The sequence below is a fragment of the Gobius niger genome, assembly GCF_951799975.1.
Source record: "Gobius niger genome assembly, chromosome: 24".
Lineage (NCBI taxonomy): Eukaryota > Metazoa > Chordata > Actinopteri > Gobiiformes > Gobiidae > Gobius > Gobius niger.
The window spans coordinates 16,663,927-16,686,441 of record NC_136875.1 but is presented as its reverse complement, the minus strand read 5'-3'; the positions used below and the strand labels follow the sequence as shown (position 1 = coordinate 16,686,441).

Below are 22,515 nucleotides of genomic sequence, written 5' to 3'. Positions count from 1 at the left end.
ATGGACATGTGGCCAGTCCGCCCCTGAGTCCCGGGGTTTTCTGCCGAGTCACTGCCGGCTGATTTAGTCCACATTCTTTAGTGTCTCTTTAACATGAGCAGTGACTCCAGTGGAAACTGGAGTCACTGCTCAGTGTTAGGTCAGTAAAACCCTTCAGGTTCAGGTTCGGACTTTTGGACTCTCTGAGCTTCATAAACGCTGCTGGAGCCTCAGTGGCGTCGACCCACAGTTTATGGAGCTTCTTTATATTGATGAGACTCCGAGAGGAACAGGTTTAATGTGAGTCTGTGACAGGGTTCAGTTAAAACCATCCGGACGAGGAGGGTTTGCGTGTGATGTCACAGCAACACAATGTAGAAGTTTGTCTGTTCAGTTTTAAAGTCTGTAAACCCTCCACAGGCGCCTGCAGACTGAGCCGGCTGTCTGTGTCCACCAGTGCCCACCTGACGGAGCTCTGTGCCCACCTGTGCCCGCCTGTGCCCGCCGGAGTGGGAGCAGGATGTGGGTGGAGCCTGAGGAGGTGCTGCTGGCGGCGGCGCTGTGGGTCTCCGAACGCGCCAACCCTTTCTTCGTCCTGCAGCGGCGGAAAGGCCACGGCCGCGGGGGAGGGCTGTCCGGTGAGTCCCACACAGGAGACACAGATTTACTTTGATTAAACAGGAGCCACAGTTTCATCTCTCAGCTCTGCACATGTGACATCGTCTACAAAGTTTAATCTCTGAGCTCTGCACATGTGACATCGTCTACAAAGTTTAATCTCTCAGCTCTGCACATGTGACATCGTCTGAAAACATTTTGTGGCAGTAGAAATGGAGTGTATCATGGAGAACAGGAAAAAGAGGATCTGATGCTCTCACATGGGCATTATGTTGAAATAAAGGACTTTAACTAAGTCAGAGCCTCAGATCCTCTTTTTTCTGTTCTCTATGATGTTTTAATGCCACTAATGCCCATGGTCTGTGCATAAATACGCTCACTGGAAAACACATTACTGAAGGATCAGAACCGCGGTGAGACGTTTGTGAGCAGCGATATGAACAACTTCAAACAATTTTCTTTTTTAACCTCTTAACTCCCGCCTGAACCGAGAGGATCTTTTTCCTCACGTCATCAGATATTTTTTTCCATCATTTTTTTGTTGGGTATTCAACTCATTTTTGTAACTTTATTTGTAATTTTTTGTAATTTTTTTGTCAAATTTTTATCACATTTTTGTCATTTTTTGTCACATTTTTCATAAAATTTGTGTCATTTTTTTTTTTACATTTTGTAACATTTTTGTCATTTTTTTGGTCATTTTTTGTCAATTTCTCGTGACATTTTTGCCACTTTTTCATAAATTTTTCGTCACTTTTTTGTCACATTTCCATCATTGTTTTCGTCTCAGTTTTGTTGCTTTTTTCACAGCTTTTTCCCAGAAGCTTTTGGATTGGGGTAAAGCCAAAACTGGAGAAAATGTGCTCGGTTCAGGCGGGAGTTAAGGGGTTAAAAAAAATAAAAATAATAATAAAAAAAAAAAACATTGATAAATGTGACTCCACTTCTCCAGTTAGAAGTGGTGGGGCAGAAAGTACTAACACCTGAACCAGTCAAGATCTCAGGACCAGCTCAGAGATTGCCTGAAAGTCAGGCTCGGGTTTGGCTCAGGCTCGGGTCTGGGTCGGGTCTGGGTCATGTTCTCTCTCTCTGATCTTGTCTTGGGCCCTCAGGTCTCCTGGTCGGGCTCAGGCTCGGGTCTGGGTCAGGGTTGGGTTTGGGTTTGGGTCGTATTCTCTCTCTCTGATGTTCTCCTCCCCCTCAGGTCTCCTGGTCGGGCTCGGGTCGGGTCGTGTTCTCTCTCTCTGATGTTCTCCTCCCCCTCAGGTCTCCTGGTCGGGCTCGGGTCGGGTCGTGTTCTCTCTCTCTGATCTTGTCCTCCCCCTCAGGTCTCCTGGTCGGGCTCAGGCTCGGGTCTGGGTCAGGGTTGGGTTTGGGTTTGGGTCGTGTTCTCTCTCTCTCTGATGTTCTCCTCCCCCTCAGGTCTCCTGGTCGGGCTCGGGTCAGGCTCGGGTCAGGGTCGGGCTCAGGTTTGGGTCGGGCTGGTGTTCTCTCTCTCTCTAATCTTCTCCTCCCCCTCAGGTCTCCTGGTCGGGCTCAGGCTCGGGTCGGGCTCAGGCTCGGGTCGGGCTCGGGTCAGGCTCGGGTCGGGTCGTGTTCTCTCTCTCTGATCTTCTCCTCCCCCTCAGGTCTCCTGGTCGGGCTCAGGCTCGGGTCGGGCTCGGGTCAGGCTCGGGTCGGGTCGTGTTCTCTCTCTCTGATCTTCTCCTCCCCCTCAGGTCTCCTGGTCGGGCTCAGGCTCGGGTCGGGCTCAGGCTCGGGTCGGGCTCGTGTTCTCTCTCTCTCTGATGTTCTCCTCCCCCTCAGGTCTCCTGGTCGGGCTCAGGCTCGGGTCGGGCTGGTGTTCTCTCTCTCTGATCTTCTCCTCCCCCTCAGGTCTCCTGGTCGGGACTCTGGACGTGGTCCTGGACTCGTCAGCTCGAGTCGCTCCGTACAGAATCCTGCTTCAGACCGGAGACTCCCAGGTCTACTGGACCATCGCCTGCGGTCAGTGGGACTGAACCGGGACTGGACTGGACTGGGACTGGACTGGACTGGACCTGACCTCCCCCTGACCTCCCCCTGACCCCCCCTCACCTCCCCCTGTTCTCCCCTGACCTCCCCTGACCTCCCCCACACTCACCCTCCCCCTGACCTCCCTGTGACCTCCCCCTGACCTCCCCCGCACTCACCCTCCCCTGACCTCCCCTGACCTCCCCCTGACCTCCCCCGCACTCACCCTCCCCTGTCTCCTCAGGCTCGTCGCGGAGGGAGATCACGGAGCACTGGGAGTGGCTGGAGTCGAACCTGCTGCAGACGATCTCCATCTTTGAGAACGATGAGGACGTGACCACCTTCGTCAGGGGCAAGATCTGTGTACGTGATCTAGCAATAAAACAATGATGGAAATGTGGCAAAAATGTCACAAAACATTATTGAAAAATTGACGAAAAATTGACGAAAAAATGACAAAAATGTGACAAAAGAATTTTAAAAAATGTGACAAAAAATGACAAAAAAATGACAAAAATGTGACAAAATGAGTTGAACACCCAACAAAAAAATGTTGGAAAAAAATGTGCTGACGTGAGGAAAAAGCTCCTCTGGGTTCAGGCGGGTGTTAAGAGGTTAACCATTTCCCTGACCTTCATGTGTGTCATGATATCTCAGGTTTTCACAGCAGACTGTCCCTCCGGAGCAGAACATCCAGCTCTAACCGATATACATATATATATATGTATATGTGCAGGGCCTGATCGCGGAGGAGCAGCGCTCCCTGGTCTCGGACTCGGACCAGGACCCGGTGAAGTTCCAGGAGGCGCAGCAGAAGATGAGGCGCCTCTTCTCGATGCCCGAGGAGGAGAAGCTGGTCAACTATTACTCCTGCAGCTTCTGGAAGGGCCGAGTCCCACGGCAGGGCTGGGTCTACCTGTGCGTCAACCACCTGTGCTTCTACTCCCTCATCCTGGGCAAAGAGGGTGAGTCCTAGACCGGGTTTAGTCCAGGGCTGGGTCTACCTGTGCGTCAACCACCTGTGCTTCTACTCCCTCATCCTGGGCAAAGAGGGTGAGTCTCAGACCGGGTTTAGACCAGGGCTGGGTCTACCTGTGCGTCAACCACCTGTGCTTCTACTCCCTCATCCTGGGCAAAGAGGGTGAGTCCTAGACCGGGTTTAGTCCAGGGCTGGGTCTACCTGTGCGTCAACCACCTGTGCTTCTACTCCCTCATCCTGGGCAAAGAGGGTGAGTCTCAGACCGGGTTTAGACCAGGGCTGGGTCTACCTGTGCGTCAACCACCTGTGCTTCTACTCCCTCATCCTGGGCAAAGAGGGTGAGTCTCAGACCGGGTTTAGTCCAGGGCTGGGTCTACCTGTGCGTCAACCACCTGTGCTTCTACTCCCTCATCCTGGGCAAAGAGGGTGAGTCTCAGACCGGGTTTAGACCAGGGCTGGGTCTACCTGTGCGTCAACCACCTGTGCTTCTACTCCCTCATCCTGGGCAAAGAGGGTGAGTCTCAGACCGGGTTTAGTCCAGGGCTGGGTCTACTCAACCACCTGTGCTTCTACTCCCTCATCCTGGGCAAAGAGGGTGAGTCTCAGACCGGGTTTAGTCCAGGGCTGGGTCTACCTGTGCCTCAACCACCTGTGCTTCTACTCCCTCATCCTGGGCAAAGAGGGTGAGTCTCAGACCGGGTTTAGTCCAGGGCTGGGTCTACCTGTGCCTCAACCACCTGTGCTTCTACTCCCTCATCCTGGGCAAAGAGGGTGAGTCTCAGACCGGGTTTAGTCCAGGGCTGGGTCTACCTGTGCGTCAACCACCTGTGCTTCTACTCCCTCATCCTGGGCAAAGAGGGTGAGTCTGAGACCGGGTTTAGTCCAGGGCTGGGTCTACCTGTGCCTCAACCACCTGTGCTTCTACTCCCTCATCCTGGGCAAAGAGGGTGAGTCTCAGACCGGGTTTAGTCCAGGGCTGGGTCTACCTGTGCGTCAACCACCTGTGCTTCTACTCCCAGGTTTAGTCCTTGTTTAGTCCAAGTTTAGACCAGGGCTGGGTCTACCTGTGCCTCAACCACCTGTGCTTCTACTCCCTCATCCTGGGCAAAGAGGGTGAGTCTCAGACCGGGTTTAGACCAAGTTTAGTCCTGGTTTAGTCCTTGTTTAGTCCAAGTTTAGACCAGGTTTAGTCCAAGTTTAGACCAGGTTTAGTCCAAGTTTAGACCAGGTTTAGTCCTGGTTTAGTCCAGGTTTAGTCCAAGTTTAGACCAGGTTTAGTCCAAGTTTAGACCAGGTTTAGTCCTGGTTTAGTCCAGGTTTAGTCCAAGTTTAGTCCTGGTTTAGTCCTTGTTTAGTCCAAGTTTAGACCAGGTTTAGTCCAAGTTTAGACCAGGTTTAGTCCTTGTTTAGTCCAAGTTTAGACCAGGTTTAGTCCAAGTTTAGACCAGGTTTAGTCCAAGTTTAGACCAGGTTTAGTCCAAGTTTAGTCCAAATTTAGACCAGGTTTAGTCCAGGGTTAGTCCAGGTTTAGACCAGGTTTAGTCCAAGTTTAGACCAGGTTTAGTCCAAGTTTAGACCAGGTTTAGTCCTTGTTTAGTCCAAGTTTAGACCAGGTTTAGTCCTTGTTTAGTCCAAGTTTAGTCCAAGTTTAGACCAGGTTTAGTCCAAGTTTAGACCAGGTTTAGTCCAAGTTTAGACCAAGTTTAGACCAGGTTTAGTCCTTGTTTAGTCCAAGTTTAGTCCAAGTTTAGACCAGGTTTAGTCCAAGTTTAGTCCAAGTTTAGTCCTGGTTTAGACCAAGTTTAGACCAGGTTTAGTCCTTGTTTAGTCCAAGTTTAGTCCAAGTTTAGACCAGGTTTAGACCAAGTTTAGTCCAAGTTTAGTCCAAGTTTAGTCCAAGTTTAGACCAGGTTTAGTCCAAGTTTAGACCAGGTTTAGTCCAAGTTTAGACCAGGTTTAGTCCAAGTTTAGACCAAGTTTAGACCGGGTTTAGTCCAAGTTTAGACCAAGTTTAGACCAGGTTTGGTCCAAGTTTAGTCCAGGTTTAGTCCAAGTTTAGACCAGGTTTAGTCCAAGTTTAGACCAGGTTTAGTCCAAGTTTAGTCCAAGTTTAGTCCAGGTTTAGTCCAAGTTTAGTCCAAGTTTAGACCAGGTTTAGTCCAAGTTTAGTCCAAGTTTAGACCAAGTTTAGACCAGGTTTAGTCCAAGTTTAGTCCAAGTTTAGACCAAGTTTAGACCAGGTTTAGTCCAAGTTTAGTCCAAGTTTAGACCAGGTTTAGTCCAAGTTTAGACCAGGTTTAGTCCAAGTTTAGACCAGGTTTAGTCCAGGTTTAGTCCAAGTTTAGTCCAAGTTTAGACCAGGTTTAGTCCAGGTTTAGTCCAGGTTTAGTCCAAGTTTAGTCCAAGTTTAGACCAGGTTTAGTCCAGGTTTAGTCCAAGTTTAGTCCAAGTTTAGACCAGGTTTAGTCCAGGTTTAGTCCAAGTTTAGTCCAAGTTTAGACCAAGTTTAGTCCAGGTTTAGTCCAAGTTTAGACCAGGTTTAGTCCAGGTTTAGTCCAGGTTTAGTCCAAGTTTAGTCCAAGTTTAGACCAGGTTTAGTCCAGGTTTAGTCCAAGTTTAGTCCAAGTTTAGACCAGGTTTAGTCCAGGTTTAGTCCAAGTTTAGTCCAAGTTTAGACCAGGTTTAGTCCAGGTTTAGTCCAAGTTTAGTCCAAGTTTAGACCAGGTTTAGTCCAGGTTTAGTCCAAGTTTAGTCCAAGTTTAGACCAAGTTTAGTCCAAGTTTAGACCAGGTTTAGTCCAAGTTTAGACCAGGTTTAGTCCAAGTTTAGTCCAAGTTTAGACCAGGTTTAGTCCAGGTTTCGTCCAGGTTTAGTCCAAGTTTAGTCCAAGTTTAGACCAAGTTTAGTCCAAGTTTAGACCAGGTTTAGTCCAAGTTTAGACCAGGTTTAGTCCAGGTTTAGTCCAGGTTTAGACCAGGTTTAGTCCAAGTTTAGTCCAAGTTTAGACCAAGTTTAGTCCAAGTTTAGACCAGGTTTAGTCCAAGTTTAGACCAGGTTTAGTCCAGGTTTAGTCCAGGTTTAGACCAAGTTTAGTCCAAGTTTAGACCAAGTTTAGTCCAAGTTTAGACCAAGTTTAGTCCAAGTTTAGACCAGGTTTAGTCCAAGTTTAGACCAGGTTTAGTCCAGGTTTAGTCCAGGTTTCGTCCAGGTTTAGTCCAAGTTTAGTCCAAGTTTAGACCAAGTTTAGTCCAAGTTTAGACCAGGTTTAGTCCAAGTTTAGACCAGGTTTAGTCCAGGTTTAGTCCAGGTTTAGACCAAGTTTAGTCCAAGTTTAGACCAAGTTTAGTCCAAGTTTAGACCAGGTTTAGACCAGGTTTAGTCCAAGTTTAGTCCAAGTTTAGTCCAAGTTTAGACCAGGTTTAGTCCAGGTTTAGTCCAGGTTTAGACCAAGTTTAGTCCTGGTTTAGACCTGGTTTAGCCCTGGTTTAGCCCTGGTTTAGCCCTGGTTCAGACCTGGTTCAGACCTGGTTCAGACCTGGTTCAGACCCCTCTCAGACCCTCTCTCTCGTTGCAGTGGTCCTGGTGATCCCCTGGACCGAGGTGACCCAGCTGGAGAAGAACAGCACGCTGCTGTTCTTCTCCAGCTGGGTTAGGGTTAGACCTGGCTCAGACCTGGCTCAGACCTGGCTCAGACCTGGCTCAGACCTGGCTCAGACCTGGTTTAGACCTGGTTCAGACCTGGCTCAGACCTGGCTCAGACCTGGTCCAGACCCCTCTCAGACCCTCTCTCTCGTTGCAGTGGTCCTGGTGATCCCCTGGACCGAGGTGACCCAGCTGGAGAAGAACAGCACGCTGCTGTTCCCCGAGAGCATCCGGGTCTGCACGCGCTCGGAGAACCACTTCTTCTCCATGTTCCTCAACATCGGCGACACCTTCAGGCTCATGGAGCAGCTCGCCAACATGGCCATGAGCACCCTGCTGGACCACGAGAGGGCCCGCCCGGAGCGAGACCCCGGGGCCCGAGCGGAGCGAGACCAGGCCAAGGCCGGAGCCAACGCTCGCAGCTCCGCCCCGCAGATCAAGAGGTGAGTCTGACCAAAACCAGGTCTACAGGAGGTCTACAGGAGGACCAAAACCAGGTGTAGACCAGGCCAAGGCCGGAGCCAACGCTCGCAGCTCCGCCCCGCAGATCAAGAGGTGAGTCTGACCAAAACCAGGTCTACAGGAGGTCTACAGGAGGTCTACAGGAGGACCAGAACCAGGTCTAAAACAGGTCTAAAGGAGGACCAGAACCAGGTCTACAGGAGGACCAAAACCAGGTGTAGACCAGGCCAAGACCGGAGCCAACGCTCGCAGCTCCGCACCGCAGATCAAGAGGTGAGTCTGATTCAACCAGGTCTAAAGGAGGTCTAAAGCAGGGCTACAGGGGGACCAAAACCAGGTCTAAAGCAGGGCTACAGGGGGACCAAAACCAGGTCTAAAGCAGGGCTACAGGAGGACCAAAACCAGGTCTACAGGAGGACCAAAACCAGGTCTAAAACAGGTCTAAAACAGGTCTAAAACAGGTCTACAGGAGGACCAAAACCAGGTCTAAAACAGGTCTAAAACAGGTCTAAAACAGGTCTACAGGAGGACCAAAACCAGGTCTAAACCAGGTCTACAGGAGGACCAAAACCAGGTCTAAAACAGGTCTACAGGAGGACCAAAACCAGGTGTAGACCAGGCCAAGACCGGAGCCAACGCTCGCAGCTCCGCACCGCAGATCAAGAGGTGAGTCTGACCAAAACCAGGTCTAAAGGAGGTCTAAAGCAGGGCTACAGGGGGACCAAAACCAGGTCTAAAGCAGGGCTACAGGGGGACCAAAACCAGGTCTAAAGCAGGGCTACAGGAGGACCAAAACCAGGTCTACAGGAGGACCAAAACCAGGTCTAAAACAGGTCTAAAACAGGTCTAAAACAGGTCTACAGGAGGACCAAAACCAGGTCTAAAACAGGTCTAAAACAGGTCTAAAACAGGTCTACAGGAGGACCAAAACCAGGTCTAAACCAGGTCTACAGGAGGACCAAAACCAGGTCTAAAACAGGTCTACAGGAGGACCAAAACCAGGTGTAGACCAGGCCAAGACCGGAGCCAACGCTCGCAGCTCCGCACCGCAGATCAAGAGGTGAGTTTGATTCAACCAGGTCTAAAGGAGGTCTAAAGGAGGTCTACAGGAGGTCTACAGGAGGACCAAAACCAGGTCTAAACCAGGTCTAAAGGAGGACGAAAACCAGGTGTAGACCAGGTCTAAAGGAGGACGAAACCAGGACTAAAACTGTCTCTGAGCTGTAAACGGATCAGAGGATAAGGGCCGCGTTCTCCCTAAAACGAGAGGACAAACCCCCTGGGCTTAACCCTGACCCTGCCCCTGACCTGACCCTGACCCTGACCCTGACCTGACCCTGACCTGACCCTGACCCTGACCCTGACCTAACCCTGACCCTGACCTGCCCCTGACCTGACCCTGACCTGACCCTGACCCTGCCCCTCTGCCTCACAGGGACCTGGACGCCCGGGCTAAGAACCAGCAGTACCGCTCGTGGTTCCGCCTGACGGAGGACGAGCGCCTGGACGGACACACGGACTGCACGCTGTGGGCGCCGTTCGCCAAGAGCCACGTCCCGGGACAGCTGTTCATCTCCAGCAGCTGCCTCTGCTTCAGGAGCCGGCAGGACGACGTGTGCCAGCTCATCATCCCGCTGAGAGAGGTGAGGCTCTACAGTGTCACTACGAGAGGCTCTACAAGGTCCCTACGAGAGGTTAGACTTTACCATGTCACTACGAGAGGTTCTACAAGGTCCCTGAGAGAGGGTAGAGACTGTACAAGGTCCCTATGAGAGGGTAGAGACTGTACAAGGTCCCTACGAGAGGTTCTACAGTGTCACTACGAGAGGTTAGAGACTCTACAGTGTCCCTACGAGAGGTTAGAGACTCTACAGTGTCACTACGAGAGGTTAGAGACTCTACAGTGTCACTACGAGAGGTTAGAGACTCTACAGTGTCACTACGAGAGGTTCTACAAGGTCCCTACGAGGGGTTCTACAAGGTCCCTATGAGAGGTGAGGCTCTACAAGGTCCCTGAGAGAGGTTAGAGACTCTACAGTGTCCCTACGAGAGGTTAGAGACTCTACAAGGTCCCTACGAGAGGTTAGAGACTCTACAAGGTCCCTACGAGAGACTGTACAAGGTCCCTACGAGAGGGTAGAGACTGTACAAGGTCCCTACGAGAGACTGTACAAGGTCCCTACGAGAGGTTAGAGACTGTACAAGGTCCCTACGAGAGGGTAGAGACTGTACAAGGTCCCTACGAGAGGATAGAGACTGTACAGTGTCCCTACGAGAGGTTAGAGGCTCTACAGTGTCCCTACGAGAGGTTAGAGACTCTACAAGGTCCCTACGAGAGGTTAGAGACTCTACAAGGTCCCTACGAGAGGTTAGAGACTGTACAGTGTCCCTACGAGAGGGTAGAGACTGTACAAGGTCCCTACGAGAGGTTAGAGACTGTACAGTGTCCCTACGAGAGGGTAGAGACTGTACAAGGTCCCTACGAGAGGTTAGAGACTGTACAAGGTCCCTACGAGAGGTTAGAGACTGTACAGTGTCCCTACGAGAGGGTAGAGACTGTACAAGGTCCCTACGAGAGGTTAGAGACTGTACAAGGTCCCTACGAGAGGTTAGAGACTGTACAGTGTCCCTACGAGAGGTTAGAGACTGTACAGTGTCCCTACGAGAGGTTAGAGACTGTACAGTGTCCCTACGAGAGGTTAGAGACTCTACAGTGTCACTACGAGAGGTTAGAGGCTCTACAGTGTCCCTACGAGAGGGTAGAGACTGTACAGTGTCCCTACGAGAGGTTAGAGACTGTACAGTGTCCCTACGAGAGGGTAGAGACTGTACAGTGTCCCTACGAGAGGTTAGAGACTGTACAGTGTCCCTACGAGAGGTTAGAGACTGTACAGTGTCCCTACGAGAGGTTAGAGACTCTACAGTGTCACTACGAGAGGTTAGAGGCTCTACAGTGTCCCTACGAGAGGTTAGAGACTGTACAATGTCCCTACGAGAGGGTAGAGACTGTACAGTGTCCCTACGAGAGGTTAGAGACTGTACAGTGTCCCTACGAGAGGTTAGAGACTGTACAAGGTCCCTACGAGAGGTTAGAGACTGTACAATGTCCCTACGAGAGGTTAGAGACTGTACAGTGTCCCTACGAGAGGTTAGAGACTGTACAGTGTCCCTACGAGAGGGTAGAGACTGTACAAGGTCCCTACGAGAGGTTCTACAAGGTCCCTACGAGAGGTTAGAGACTGTACAAGGTCCCTACGAGAGGTTCTACAAGGTCCCTACGAGAGGTTAGAGACTGTACAAGGTCCCTACGAGAGGTTAGAGACTGTACAAGGTCCCTACGAGAGGTTAGAGACTCTACAGTGTCACTACGAGAGGTTAGAGACTCTACAGTGTCACTACGAGAGGGTAGAGACTCTACAGTGTCACTACGAGAGGTTAGAGACTCTACAGTGTCACTACGAGAGGTTAGAGACTGTACAAGGTCCCTACGAGAGGTTAGAGACTCTACAGTGTCACTACGAGAGGTTAGAGACTGTACAAGGTCCCTACGAGAGGTTAGAGACTCTACAGTGTCACTACGAGAGGTTAGAGACTCTACAGTGTCACTACGAGAGGTTAGAGACTCTACAGTGTCACTACGAGAGGTTCTACAAGGTCCCTACGAGGGGTTCTACAAGGTCCCTATGAGAGGTGAGGCTCTACAAGGTCCCTGAGAGAGGGTAGAGACTGTACAAGGTCCCTACGAGAGGTTAGAGACTGTACAAGGTCCCTACGAGAGGTTAGAGACTCTACAGTGTCCCTACGAGAGGTTAGAGACTCTACAGTGTCCCTACGAGAGGTTAGAGACTCCACAGTGTCCCTACGAGAGGGTAGAGACTCTACAGTGTCCCTACGAGAGGTTAGAGACTCCACAGTGTCCCTACGAGAGGTTAGAGACTCCACAGTGTCCCTACGAGAGGTTAGAGACTCTACAGTGTCCCTACGAGAGGTTAGAGACTGTACAAGGTCCCTACGAGAGGGTAGAGACTGTACAAGGTCCCTACGAGAGGTTAGAGACTGTACAAGGTCCCTACGAGAGGTGAGGTTCTACAAGGTCCCTGAGAGAGGGTAGAGACTGTACAAGGTCCCTACGAGAGGTTAGAGACTGTACAAGGTCCCTACGAGAGGTTAGAGACTCTACAGTGTCCCTACGAGAGGTTAGAGACTCTACAGTGTCCCTACGAGAGGTTAGAGACTCCACAGTGTCCCTACGAGAGGGTAGAGACTCTACAGTGTCCCTACGAGAGGTTAGAGACTCTACAGTGTCCCTACGAGAGGTTAGAGACTCCACAGTGTCCCTACGAGAGGTTAGAGACTCCACAGTGTCCCTACGAGAGGTTAGAGACTCTACAGTGTCCCTACGAGAGGTTAGAGACTGTACAAGGTCCCTACGAGAGGGTAGAGACTGTACAAGGTCCCTACGAGAGGTTAGAGACTCTACAAGGTCCCTACGAGAGGTGAGGTTCTACAAGGTCCCTATGAGAGGTCAGATTGTTTGTGATAAAGCGAGCGCTCACTCTGCATTAGCCATTTGACAGTTTTGGTAAATTATCAGTGACAGAGTGAACACTCTCACTATGTAACAGATCGTTAACATGTGGAGCTTTCACTTTGGAGCAGCTCAGTGAGTTTAGAAAGGTTTTCCTGAAGTACATCTGTCCTGATGTGGATCTGTCTCTGCAGCTCAGGAGGGAATAATGTCCTTTCTCTCTGTTTGTCGCTGCTTAAGTGGGAAACAGGCATCGTTAAAGTCGTGGTATCGAAAACACACTAAAGGTACCCAGCCCTATACAGATGTAGGTTTGTACTTTATGAGCAAATGTACATGGTTCATTCAGTAAGCTAATCCACTAGCTGCTAATGCTAATGTTAATGTGTGTTTAAAACCCAGAGAATTATTAATTAGGCCAAACGCTAAAAACGTCTGAATATTTACTGATTTAAGACGTTACAAACAGCAGAATGCACGACACCATGTGGAGCTTTGTCCTCAGTCATGAGGCCTGACAGATGGAGACAGTCCTCTGGCACTGAGTCGACTGTTAGTTAGTTAAGTTATTTTCTTCAGTCATTATGAACATTTAAATCACATGTCACTTGTTTTCCAAAGATCTTAGACTTTATACAATAAGAAAACACATACATTAAGAATTTAATCTAAATGAAGCCTGAGCGACAGGGGTTTAGGCTGAAGCTGAGACTTATTCTGCCTCTAAACCCTTTTACAAACTGTGACTCTGTGTCCAAAGAGACACATTATACACTTTCTCTAATACCAACCATGGAAACACTTAAGCACAAAACTTAAACTTCAACAAACACAAATGATGCTTTGTTTCCTCGATCGACTTCTTTTCTAATGCTCTTCATTCAAGTGTTCTATACTTCTCTGTCATGTTTAACTGATACATTTTCTTAAATGCTTTAATAGTTTTGGAGCCTTAAGTTGAATAAACCGTTCCATAGATCAACGCCTTTAACTGATAAACTCCTCCTCTCAGTGTTTCTGTAGCAGATCAGTTCCTCTGAGGTTGTTCATAGATTCTCTAGTTTGAAACATCTCCTGTAAACTCTGAGGGAGCCTGAGACTGTGAGCTGCTGTGTAAACATCAACAAGATCATGCAATTTTAAGATATTTAGTCTAATAAAAAGTGGATTTGTTGTTTATTCTGCATGGCTGATCACTCTAACTGCTTTCTTTTGCAATAAAAAGACAGGTTGTATATTAGTTTTAGAGGTTTTCCCCCATATTGATTGTCCTGAGGTTCTGAATACGAGAAATGATCCTGTTTCCTCATCACACCAATCTTATTTTAACTCTCGATTCCCAAAAAGGGGGCGTTGCTGTATGTTGCTCCCATCTATTATCTGATCAAAATCAGAGTCAGTTTGAGCAGAAGCTGTTTCCAAACCGGAGGTCAGCTGAACATTACAGATATATCATATATATATATACACAGATACATCAGCGTCATGTCCGGTGTGTTTTCCAGGTGACGGTGGTGGAAAAGGCCGACTCGTCTCCGGTGCTGCCGAGCCCCGTCTCCATCAGCACCAGGAACAAGATGAACTTCCTGTTCGCCAACCTCAAAGACCGGGACTTCCTGGTTCAGCGCATCTCCGACTTCCTGCAGAGAACGCCCGACAGCCCCATCACTGGCCCCACGGTCTGTCACTCACCTCTCTCAGCCAATCACAGCCCCTCACTGGCCCCACGGTCTGTCACTCACCTCTCTCAGCCAATCACAGCCTCCTCACTGGTCTGTCACTCACCTCTCTCAGCCAATCACAGCCCCTCACTGGTCTGTCACTCACCTCTGTCAGCCAATCACAGCCCCCTCACTGGTCTGTCACTCACCTCTGTCAGCCAATCACAGCCCCTCACTGGCCCCACGGTCTGTCACTCACCTCTCTCAGCCAATCACAGCCCCTCACTAACCTCTTACCCCGCCTGAACCAAGCGCATTTTCCCCAGTTTAGCTTCACCCAAATCTAAAAGTTCCTCGACTGGAGAGCAACAGCTTTAGGCGAGACACTTTAGGTGAAAGTATTGATGTTTTCACAGTGGTGGAAGTGGAGATTTGTATCTGTTTTCCTCCCTTTACATCTTAGTTTTCATGTCAGATATAAAAATGATGATGTTTATTTGATGATGTTTTGTCTGCGAGGTGGGGGCGACCCGGAAGTAGAAAGGCCGTCTTTCCCGCGGGTTTTCATTCATAAATATTGACAGATTTGACATCCACGTGTCCTGCTAAGGGGCCCCGTGATGACGCTTTCACCCAAATATGGTGTTTTTCCTCCTACGAGACGCTGGAGCGGAAAAGTGGAAGAACGGGCCGAGCATGCGCACTCGCTACAAAACTTCAGGGCTGGTTTTCTCTGAATGAGAGAAGCCGCACTCGGGCAGAGCCTGAGCCCTTATAGAAGCTCCCACAGACTCCACACTTTACAGGCTGAGACACAACAACATTCTTTCAGAGGGATTTTTTAATATCTAATTCCTAGCCTGATTTATTCAGCTTTCAAACCAAAAAAACAGGCGGAATATTTGAGTTTTTACAGATTTTTTCACTGATGATTAGTTTATTGAAAAACTAAACAAAATATCCAAAATCCCTCTGAACAAATCTGAGTCACTAATATGTCAATAAAATAAAACCATAACATTTAATCTGGCTCAGTTCATTATTTTGATTTCGTTGCCCAAAATATGGCAGTTTTGGCCATTTTAATGCTCAAAATGCCTTATTTTATGTAAAGACATAAAATGACAGAAAAAATGCAACACATTTTTTCTCATATTTATATCTGTGATGATTTTTTCCCTGTTCACCTGCAGTGTCTCGCCTTAAGGCCTCATTTGAAAGCTAAGACCTACAATAGTGATCGTCACTTTATTGTCACCGCATGTTGTATTTTCGTCTCGATTTTGAAGCTTTTTTATCACATATTTTGCCCATTTTCATTCTCGTTTTTGTTGTTTTTTTAATGCTTTTTTTCAAGAAGCTTTTAGGTTTGGGTAAAGCCAAAATGGACAAAATGTGCCCAGTTCAGGCGGGAGTTAAGGGGTTAAAAAGCATTGCATTTGAGTTTGTTTCTGCCGGATAAACCCTTGTTCTGGTCCTGATTAAAGAGGGGGTGTTCTGCTTTTGTCAGTCCCACAGCACCAGTCTATATCTCACTACAATGATGACAAACCTTCTGTTGGTCTGTAAATGCAGTAAATTAGAATAACTGCCTTGTATAAAATGTCTCTCTCAAAATGGCTGTAGTGAATGTCTTGAAATCGGCCTCTGTCTCTTTAAGAACCTCTGAGCCTTTAGACACGCCCCCTCCACACGCTGTCTGTGGCATCAGTGGGGAGGGGGTTCTGCTGAGGAGCAGTGGTTGGTTACTCGGCTGGTGACCAAAGCTCGGAGGCGTCTCCAGGAGGTGGGGGCGTTCCTAGGAGGACTCAGGCAAACCTATCCCTAAAATGGCCGCCATCAGCCAAAAATTCAACAAAAATGTGACAAAAATTCAACAAAAACTCAACCAAAATGTGACAAAAACTCAACAAAAATGTGACAAAAACCTATCCCTAAAATGGCCGCCATCAGAGTTTTTACCGATTACTCAGAAATACGTGAATGTGCCAAGGCAACACTTCAAGCATGTTTTTAATGAGGGAGTGACAGAATAACATGATGGAAAGCTGGAAAAAGTCCATTTTGCAGAATACCCCCCCTTTAAGAGGTTAAAAAGCATTACATTAGAGTTTGTTTCTGCCGGTCATGATGTAGTATTTTTAACCCTGGTAAACTGTAATGTTCCTGGTTCTGTGTGGTTGGCTGCAGATGTCCTCGGTGATCCCCGACTGCGAGTCCAAGAGCCGACAGTTCCACCAGGACCTGCCCACCGCCAAGTACAGCCTGCTGCAGCTGCACCACCAACAGCAGGACCCGGGTCTGAAGCAGGACCCGGGTCTGAACCAGGACCCGCAGAACCAGGACCCGGGTCTGAAGCAGGACCCGGGTCTGAAGCAGGACCCGGGTCTGAACCAGGACCCGGGTCTGAAGCAGGACCCGGGTCTGAACCAGGACTCACAGAACCAGGACCCGCAGAACCAGGACCCGGGTCTGAAGCAGGACCCGGGTCTGAAGCAGGACCCGGGTCTGAACCAGGACCCGGGTCTGAACCAGGACCCGGGTCTGAAGCAGGACCCGGGGCTGAACCAGGACTCACAGAACCAGGACCCGGGTCTGAACCAGGACCCGGATCTGAACCAGGACCCGCAGAACCCAGGGGAGGAGCTCAACCACGGCCCAAACAACGTAAGTCTCACGGAAGCTTTTTATCGTTAAAATAGTTAAAATGTTCCCAAACTCCGACATGTTGATTCACGCACGACGAGAGGACCTTCAGATCTTTTCCTTTACTGGCACTTAAACGATATTTGGTTTACGATACCGATACCTGACCGATACCGATACTAAAATATGTGTCGTCTAGAACCAGAAAACAGAACAATAATGTTTGGAAGATCTGCACTTTTACAATATCGGGTTCATCTTCAGCGTCAAGAAAAATGAAAAAACAAAAAAAAAGCACAAATTGGGACAAAAATTGGGAAAATTGTTGAAATAAAAAATCAGCAAAATTGATAGAAAATTGTCTAAAACAATTGGGGTTAATGAGGCAAACACTGGGCAAAAAAATAAGTGGAAAAATGTGAGGAAAATTAGACAAAAAATGTATTTGAGCTGAAACAATGTTTCTTTCATTAATATTGTAGCTGGAACAACACTTTGATCTAAAGATATTATATTATTTTGGTTTCTGCTTTCGATACGTTTGTTTTATACCAGACTAGAACCTACTTTTTTTTTTGACTGGTATGGTTTAACGGGACCCAGTGTGAATCAAGCTGCAGACATGGTTCCTGTGAATCAAACTCGTGGTTCCTGACTGTAGCCCTGGCTCGTAGTTCCTGGTTCCTGACTGTAACCCTGGCTCGTGGTTCCTGGTTCCTGGTTCCTGGTTCCTGGTTCCTGACTGTAAACCCTGGCTCGTAGTTCCTGGTTCCTGACTGTAGCCCTGGCTCGTAGTTCCTGACTGTAGCCCTGGCTCCTGGTTCCTGACTGTAGCCCTGGCTCGTAGTTCCTGACTGTAGCCCTGGCTCGTAGTTCCTGGTTCCTGACTGCAGCCCTGGCTCGTAGTTCCTGACTGTAGCCCTGGCTCGTAGTTCCTGGTTCCTGACTGTAGCCCTGGCTCGTAGTTCCTGACTGCAGCCCTGGCTTGTAGTTCCTGGTTCCTGACTGCAGACCTGGCTCGTGGTTCCTGGTTCCTGACTGTAGCCCTGGCTCGTAGTTCCTGACTGCAGCCCTGGCTTGTAGTTCCTGGTTCCTGACTGCAGACCTGGCTCGTGGTTCCTGGTTCCTGACAGTACCCCCGCTCGTGTTTGTCTCCGCAGAAGCAGCGGGTGAAGGAGGAGGCCTGGAGGCTGCACTTCTCTGAGTTCGGCCGTGGGGTCTGCATGTACCGGACCTCCAGGACCCGGGACCTGGTTCTGAAAGGGATCCCGGACTCTCTGAGGGCCGAGCTGTGGCTGCTGTTCTCAGGTGAGGAGCACAGACAGAGGAAGATCAGGAAGATCAGCTTCACAGCTCCTTAAGCCTGGACCATCAGGAGCTTTTCTATTTCGAATGAAAACAATAAGAGTCAGTTCAATGGGTGAGGAGCACAGACAGAGGAAGATGTTCAACCGGGCTCAATCCCAAATCAGCTTCACAGCTCCTTAAGCCTGGACCATCAGGAGCTTTTCTATTTCGAAAGAGTCAGTTCAATGGTCTTCATTGGGGAACAGCTCCCCCTGGTGGCCTTGGCCTGGTTTAATCTGATTAAACATGCTCAGTGTTAGGCCTAATCTATAATGTAGAGTCTCAAACGCACTTTAGTGTTAGCGACATTAGCGGCATCGCCGTTAGCGGCGCTAGCGGCATTAGCGCTAGCGACAATAATACAAATGACATTAGCAACATAAGCATTAGTGACAATAGCCATTTTAGCTTAGCAACATTAACGCAGCATCATTAGAACTAGCAACATTAGCGTTCTTGACATTAGCACTAGCATCAATAGCACTAGTATCATTTGCGCTAGCCACATTAGTGTTAGCGACATTAACGTCAACGGCATTGACATCTGTCACATTAGCATTAGTCACATTAGCGACACTAGCGTTAGCGGCACCACCGGGCTGACCCTCTGCTCCCTCCCCAGGGGCGCAGGTGCAGATGGAGGCCCACCCCGGCCTGTACACATTAGCGTCAGTGACATTAGCGGCACTAGCGTTAGCGACACTAGCGTTAGCGACACTAGCGGTCTGACCCTCTGCTCCCTCCTCAGGGGCGCAGGTGCAGATGGAGGCCCACCCCGGCCTGTACTCGGAGCTGCTGGAGCGAGCCTTGTGACATTAGCGTTAGCGACACTAGCGTTAGCGGCACTAGCGTTAGCGGCATCACCGGCCTGACCCTCTGCTCCCTCCCCAGGGGCGCAGGTGCAGATGGAGGCCCACCCCGGCCTGTACACATTAGCGTCAGTGACATTAGCATTAGCGACACTAGCGTTAGCGGCATCAGCAGGCTGACCCTCTGCTCCCTCCCCAGGGGCGCAGGTGCAGATGGAGGCCCACCCCGGCCTGTACTCGGAGCTGCTGGAGCGAGCCTTGTGACATTAGCATTAGCGACACTAGCGTTAGCGACACTAGCGTTAGCGAGACTAGCGGTCTGACCCTCTGCTCCCTCCCCAGGGGCGCAAGTGCAGATGGAGGCCCACCCCGGCCTGTACACATTAGCATTAGCGACACTAGCGTTAGCGACACTAGCGTTAGCGGCATCACCGGGCTGACCCTCTGCTCCCTCCCCAGGGGCGCAGGTGCAGATGGAGGCCCACCCCGGCCTGTACACATTAGCGTCAGTGACATTAGCGACACTAGCGTTAGCGACACTAGCGTTAGCGGCATCGCCGGGCTGACCCTCTGCTCCCTCCCCAGGGGCGCAGGTGCAGATGGAGGCCCACCCCGGCCTGTACACATTAGCGTTAGCGACATTAGCGACACTAGCGTTAGCGGCATCACCAGTCTGACCCTCTGCTCCCTCCTCAGGGGCGCAGGTGCAGATGGAGGCCCACCCCGGCCTGTACTCGGAGCTGCTGGAGCGAGCCTTGGAGCAGGACTCTTTGGCCAAAGACGAGATCGAGAGAGACCTTCACAGATCGATGCCCGAGCACAAGGCCTTCCAGAACCCGACGGGCATCTCCGCCCTGAGGAGGGTCCTGACGGCCTACGCCCAGCGCAACCCGGCCATCGGCTACTGCCAGGTACTAGCACCACTGCCAGGTACTAACACTACTGCCAGGTACTAACACTACTGCCAGGTACTAGCACTGGTACTGCCAGGTACTGACACTGGTACTGCCAGGTACTAACACTACTGCCAGGTACTAGCACTACTGCCAGGTACTAACACTACTGCCAGGTACTAACACCACTGCCAGGTACTAACACTACTGCCAGGTACTAACACTGGTACTGCCAGGTACTAACACTACTGCCAGGTACTAACACTGGTACTGCCAGGTACTAACACTACTGCCAGGTACTAACACTGGTACTGCCAGGTACTAACACTACTGTCAGGTACTAACACTACTGCCAGGTACTAGCACCACTGCCAGGTACTAACACTACTGCCAGGTACTAACACTACTGCCAGGTACTAGCACTACTGCCAGGTACTAACACTACTGCCAGGTACTAACACTACTGCCAGGTACTAACACTACTGCCAGGTACTAACACTACTGCCAGGTACTAACACTACTGCCAGGTACTAGCACTACTGCCAGGTACTAACACTACTGCCAGGTACTAACACTACTGCCAGGTACTAACACTACTGCCAGGTACTAACACTACTGCCAGGTACTAACACTACTGCCAGGTACTAACACTACTGCCAGGTACTAACACTACTGTCAGGTACTAACACTACTGCCAGGTACTAACACTACTGTCAGGTACTAACACTACTGTCAGGTACTAACACTGGTACTGCCAGGTACTAACTATAGTACTGCCAGGTACTAACACTACTGCCAGGTACTAACACTACTGCCAGGTACTAACACTACTGTCAGGTACTAACACTACTGCCAGGTACTAACACTACTGTCAGGTACTAACACTGGTACTGCCAGGTACTAACACTGGTACTGCCAGGTACTAACACTACTGCCAGGTACTAACACTACTGTCAGGTACTAACACTACTGTCAGGTACTAACACTGGTACTGCCAGGTACTAACACTGGTACTGCCAGGTACTAACACTACTGCCAGGTACTAACACTACTGCCAGGTACTAACACTACTGCCAGGTACTAGCACCACTGCCAGGTACTAACACTACTGTCAGGTACTAACACTACTGTCAGGTACTAACACTGGTACTGCCAGGTACTAACACTGGTACTGCCAGGTACTAACACTACTGCCAGGTACTAACACTACTGCCAGGTACTAACACTACTGCCAGGTACTAACACTACTGCCAGGTACTAACACTACTGCCAGGTACTAACACTGGTACTGCCAGGTACTAGCACTACTGCCAGGTACTAACACTACTGTCAGGTACTAACACTACTGTCAGGTACTAACACTACTGTCAGGTACTAACACTGGTACTGCCAGGTACTAACACTGGTACTGCCAGGTACTAACACTACTGCCAGGTACTAACACTACTGCCAGGTACTAACACTACTGTCAGGTACTAACACTACTGCCAGGTACTAACACTACTGTCAGGTACTAACACTACTGCCAGGTACTAACACTACTGCCAGGTACTAACACTACTGCCAGGTACTAACACTACTGCCAGGTACTAACACTACTGCCAGGTACTAACACTACTGCCAGGTACTAACACTACTGCCAGGTACTAACACTACTGCCAGGTACTAGCACTACTGCCAGGTACTAACACTACTGCCAGGTACTAGCACTACTGTCAGGTACTAACTCTACTGCCAGGTACTAGCACTACTGTCAGGTACTAACTCTACTGCCAGGTACTAGCACTACTGTCAGGTACTAACTCTACTGCCAGGTACTAACACTACTGTCAGGTACTAGCACTACTGTCAGGTACTAACTCTACTGCCAGGTACTAACACTACTGCCAGGTACTAACACTACTGCCAGGTACTAACACTACTGCCAGGTACTAACACTGCTGTCAGGTACTAACACTACTGTCAGGTACTAACACTACTGCCAGGTACTAACACTACTGCCAGGTACTAACACTACTGCCAGGTACTAACACTACTGTCAGGTACTAACACTGCTGTCAGGTACTAACACTGGTACTGCCAGGTACTAACACTACTGCCAGGTACTAGCACTGGTACTGCCAGGTACTAACACTACTGCCAGGTACTAGCACCACTGCCAGGTACTAACACTACTGTCAGGTACTAACACTACTGTCAGGTACTAACACTGGTACTGCCAGGTACTAACACTGGTACTGCCAGGTACTAACACTACTGCCAGGTACTAACACTACTGCCAGGTACTAACACTACTGCCAGGTACTAGCACTACTGCCAGGTACTAACACTACTGCCAGGTACTAACACTACTGCCAGGTACTAACACTACTGCCAGGTACTAACACTACTGCCAGGTACTAGCACTACTGCCAGGTACTAACACTACTGCCAGGTACTAACACTACTGCCAGGTACTAACACTACTGCCAGGTACTAGCACTACTGCCAGGTACTAACACTACTGTCAGGTACTAACACTACTGTCAGGTACTAACACTACTGTCAGGTACTAACACTGGTACTGCCAGGTACTAACACTGGTACTGCCAGGTACTAACACTACTGCCAGGTACTAACACTACTGCCAGGTACTAACACTACTGTCAGGTACTAACACTACTGCCAGGTACTAACACTACTGTCAGGTACTAACACTACTGCCAGGTACTAACACTACTGCCAGGTACTAACACTACTGCCAGGTACTAACACTACTGCCAGGTACTAACACTACTGCCAGGTACTAACACTACTGCCAGGTACTAACACTACTGCCAGGTACTAACACTACTGCCAGGTACTAACACTACTGTCAGGTACTAACACTACTGTCAGGTACTAACTCTACTGCCAGGTACTAACACTGCTGTCAGGTACTAACACTGGTACTGCCAGGTACTAACACTACTGCCAGGTA

The 22,515-nt window shown here is 49.5% G+C and overlaps 1 protein-coding gene across 1 annotated transcript in view; it reads left to right on the top strand.

Moving 5' to 3' along the window:
• The first annotated feature begins 429 nt into the window (after window positions 1-429).
• The window catches only part of LOC306982570 (TBC1 domain family member 9B-like), a 46,090-nt gene continuing 24,004 nt past the window's right edge, over window positions 430-22,515 (top strand). Inside the window, exons 1-11 of the mRNA XM_079582543.1 lie at window positions 430-617; window positions 2,473-2,583; window positions 2,834-2,952; window positions 3,326-3,554; window positions 7,368-7,653; window positions 9,108-9,315; window positions 13,706-13,879; window positions 16,052-16,177; window positions 16,490-16,528; window positions 17,668-17,815; window positions 19,360-19,574. Of these exons, the coding sequence (XP_079438669.1) occupies window positions 500-617; window positions 2,473-2,583; window positions 2,834-2,952; window positions 3,326-3,554; window positions 7,368-7,653; window positions 9,108-9,315; window positions 13,706-13,879; window positions 16,052-16,177; window positions 16,490-16,528; window positions 17,668-17,815; window positions 19,360-19,574 (1,773 nt within the window). The 5' untranslated portion in view covers window positions 430-499. The remainder of the gene's footprint in view (window positions 618-2,472; window positions 2,584-2,833; window positions 2,953-3,325; window positions 3,555-7,367; window positions 7,654-9,107; window positions 9,316-13,705; window positions 13,880-16,051; window positions 16,178-16,489; window positions 16,529-17,667; window positions 17,816-19,359; window positions 19,575-22,515) is intronic.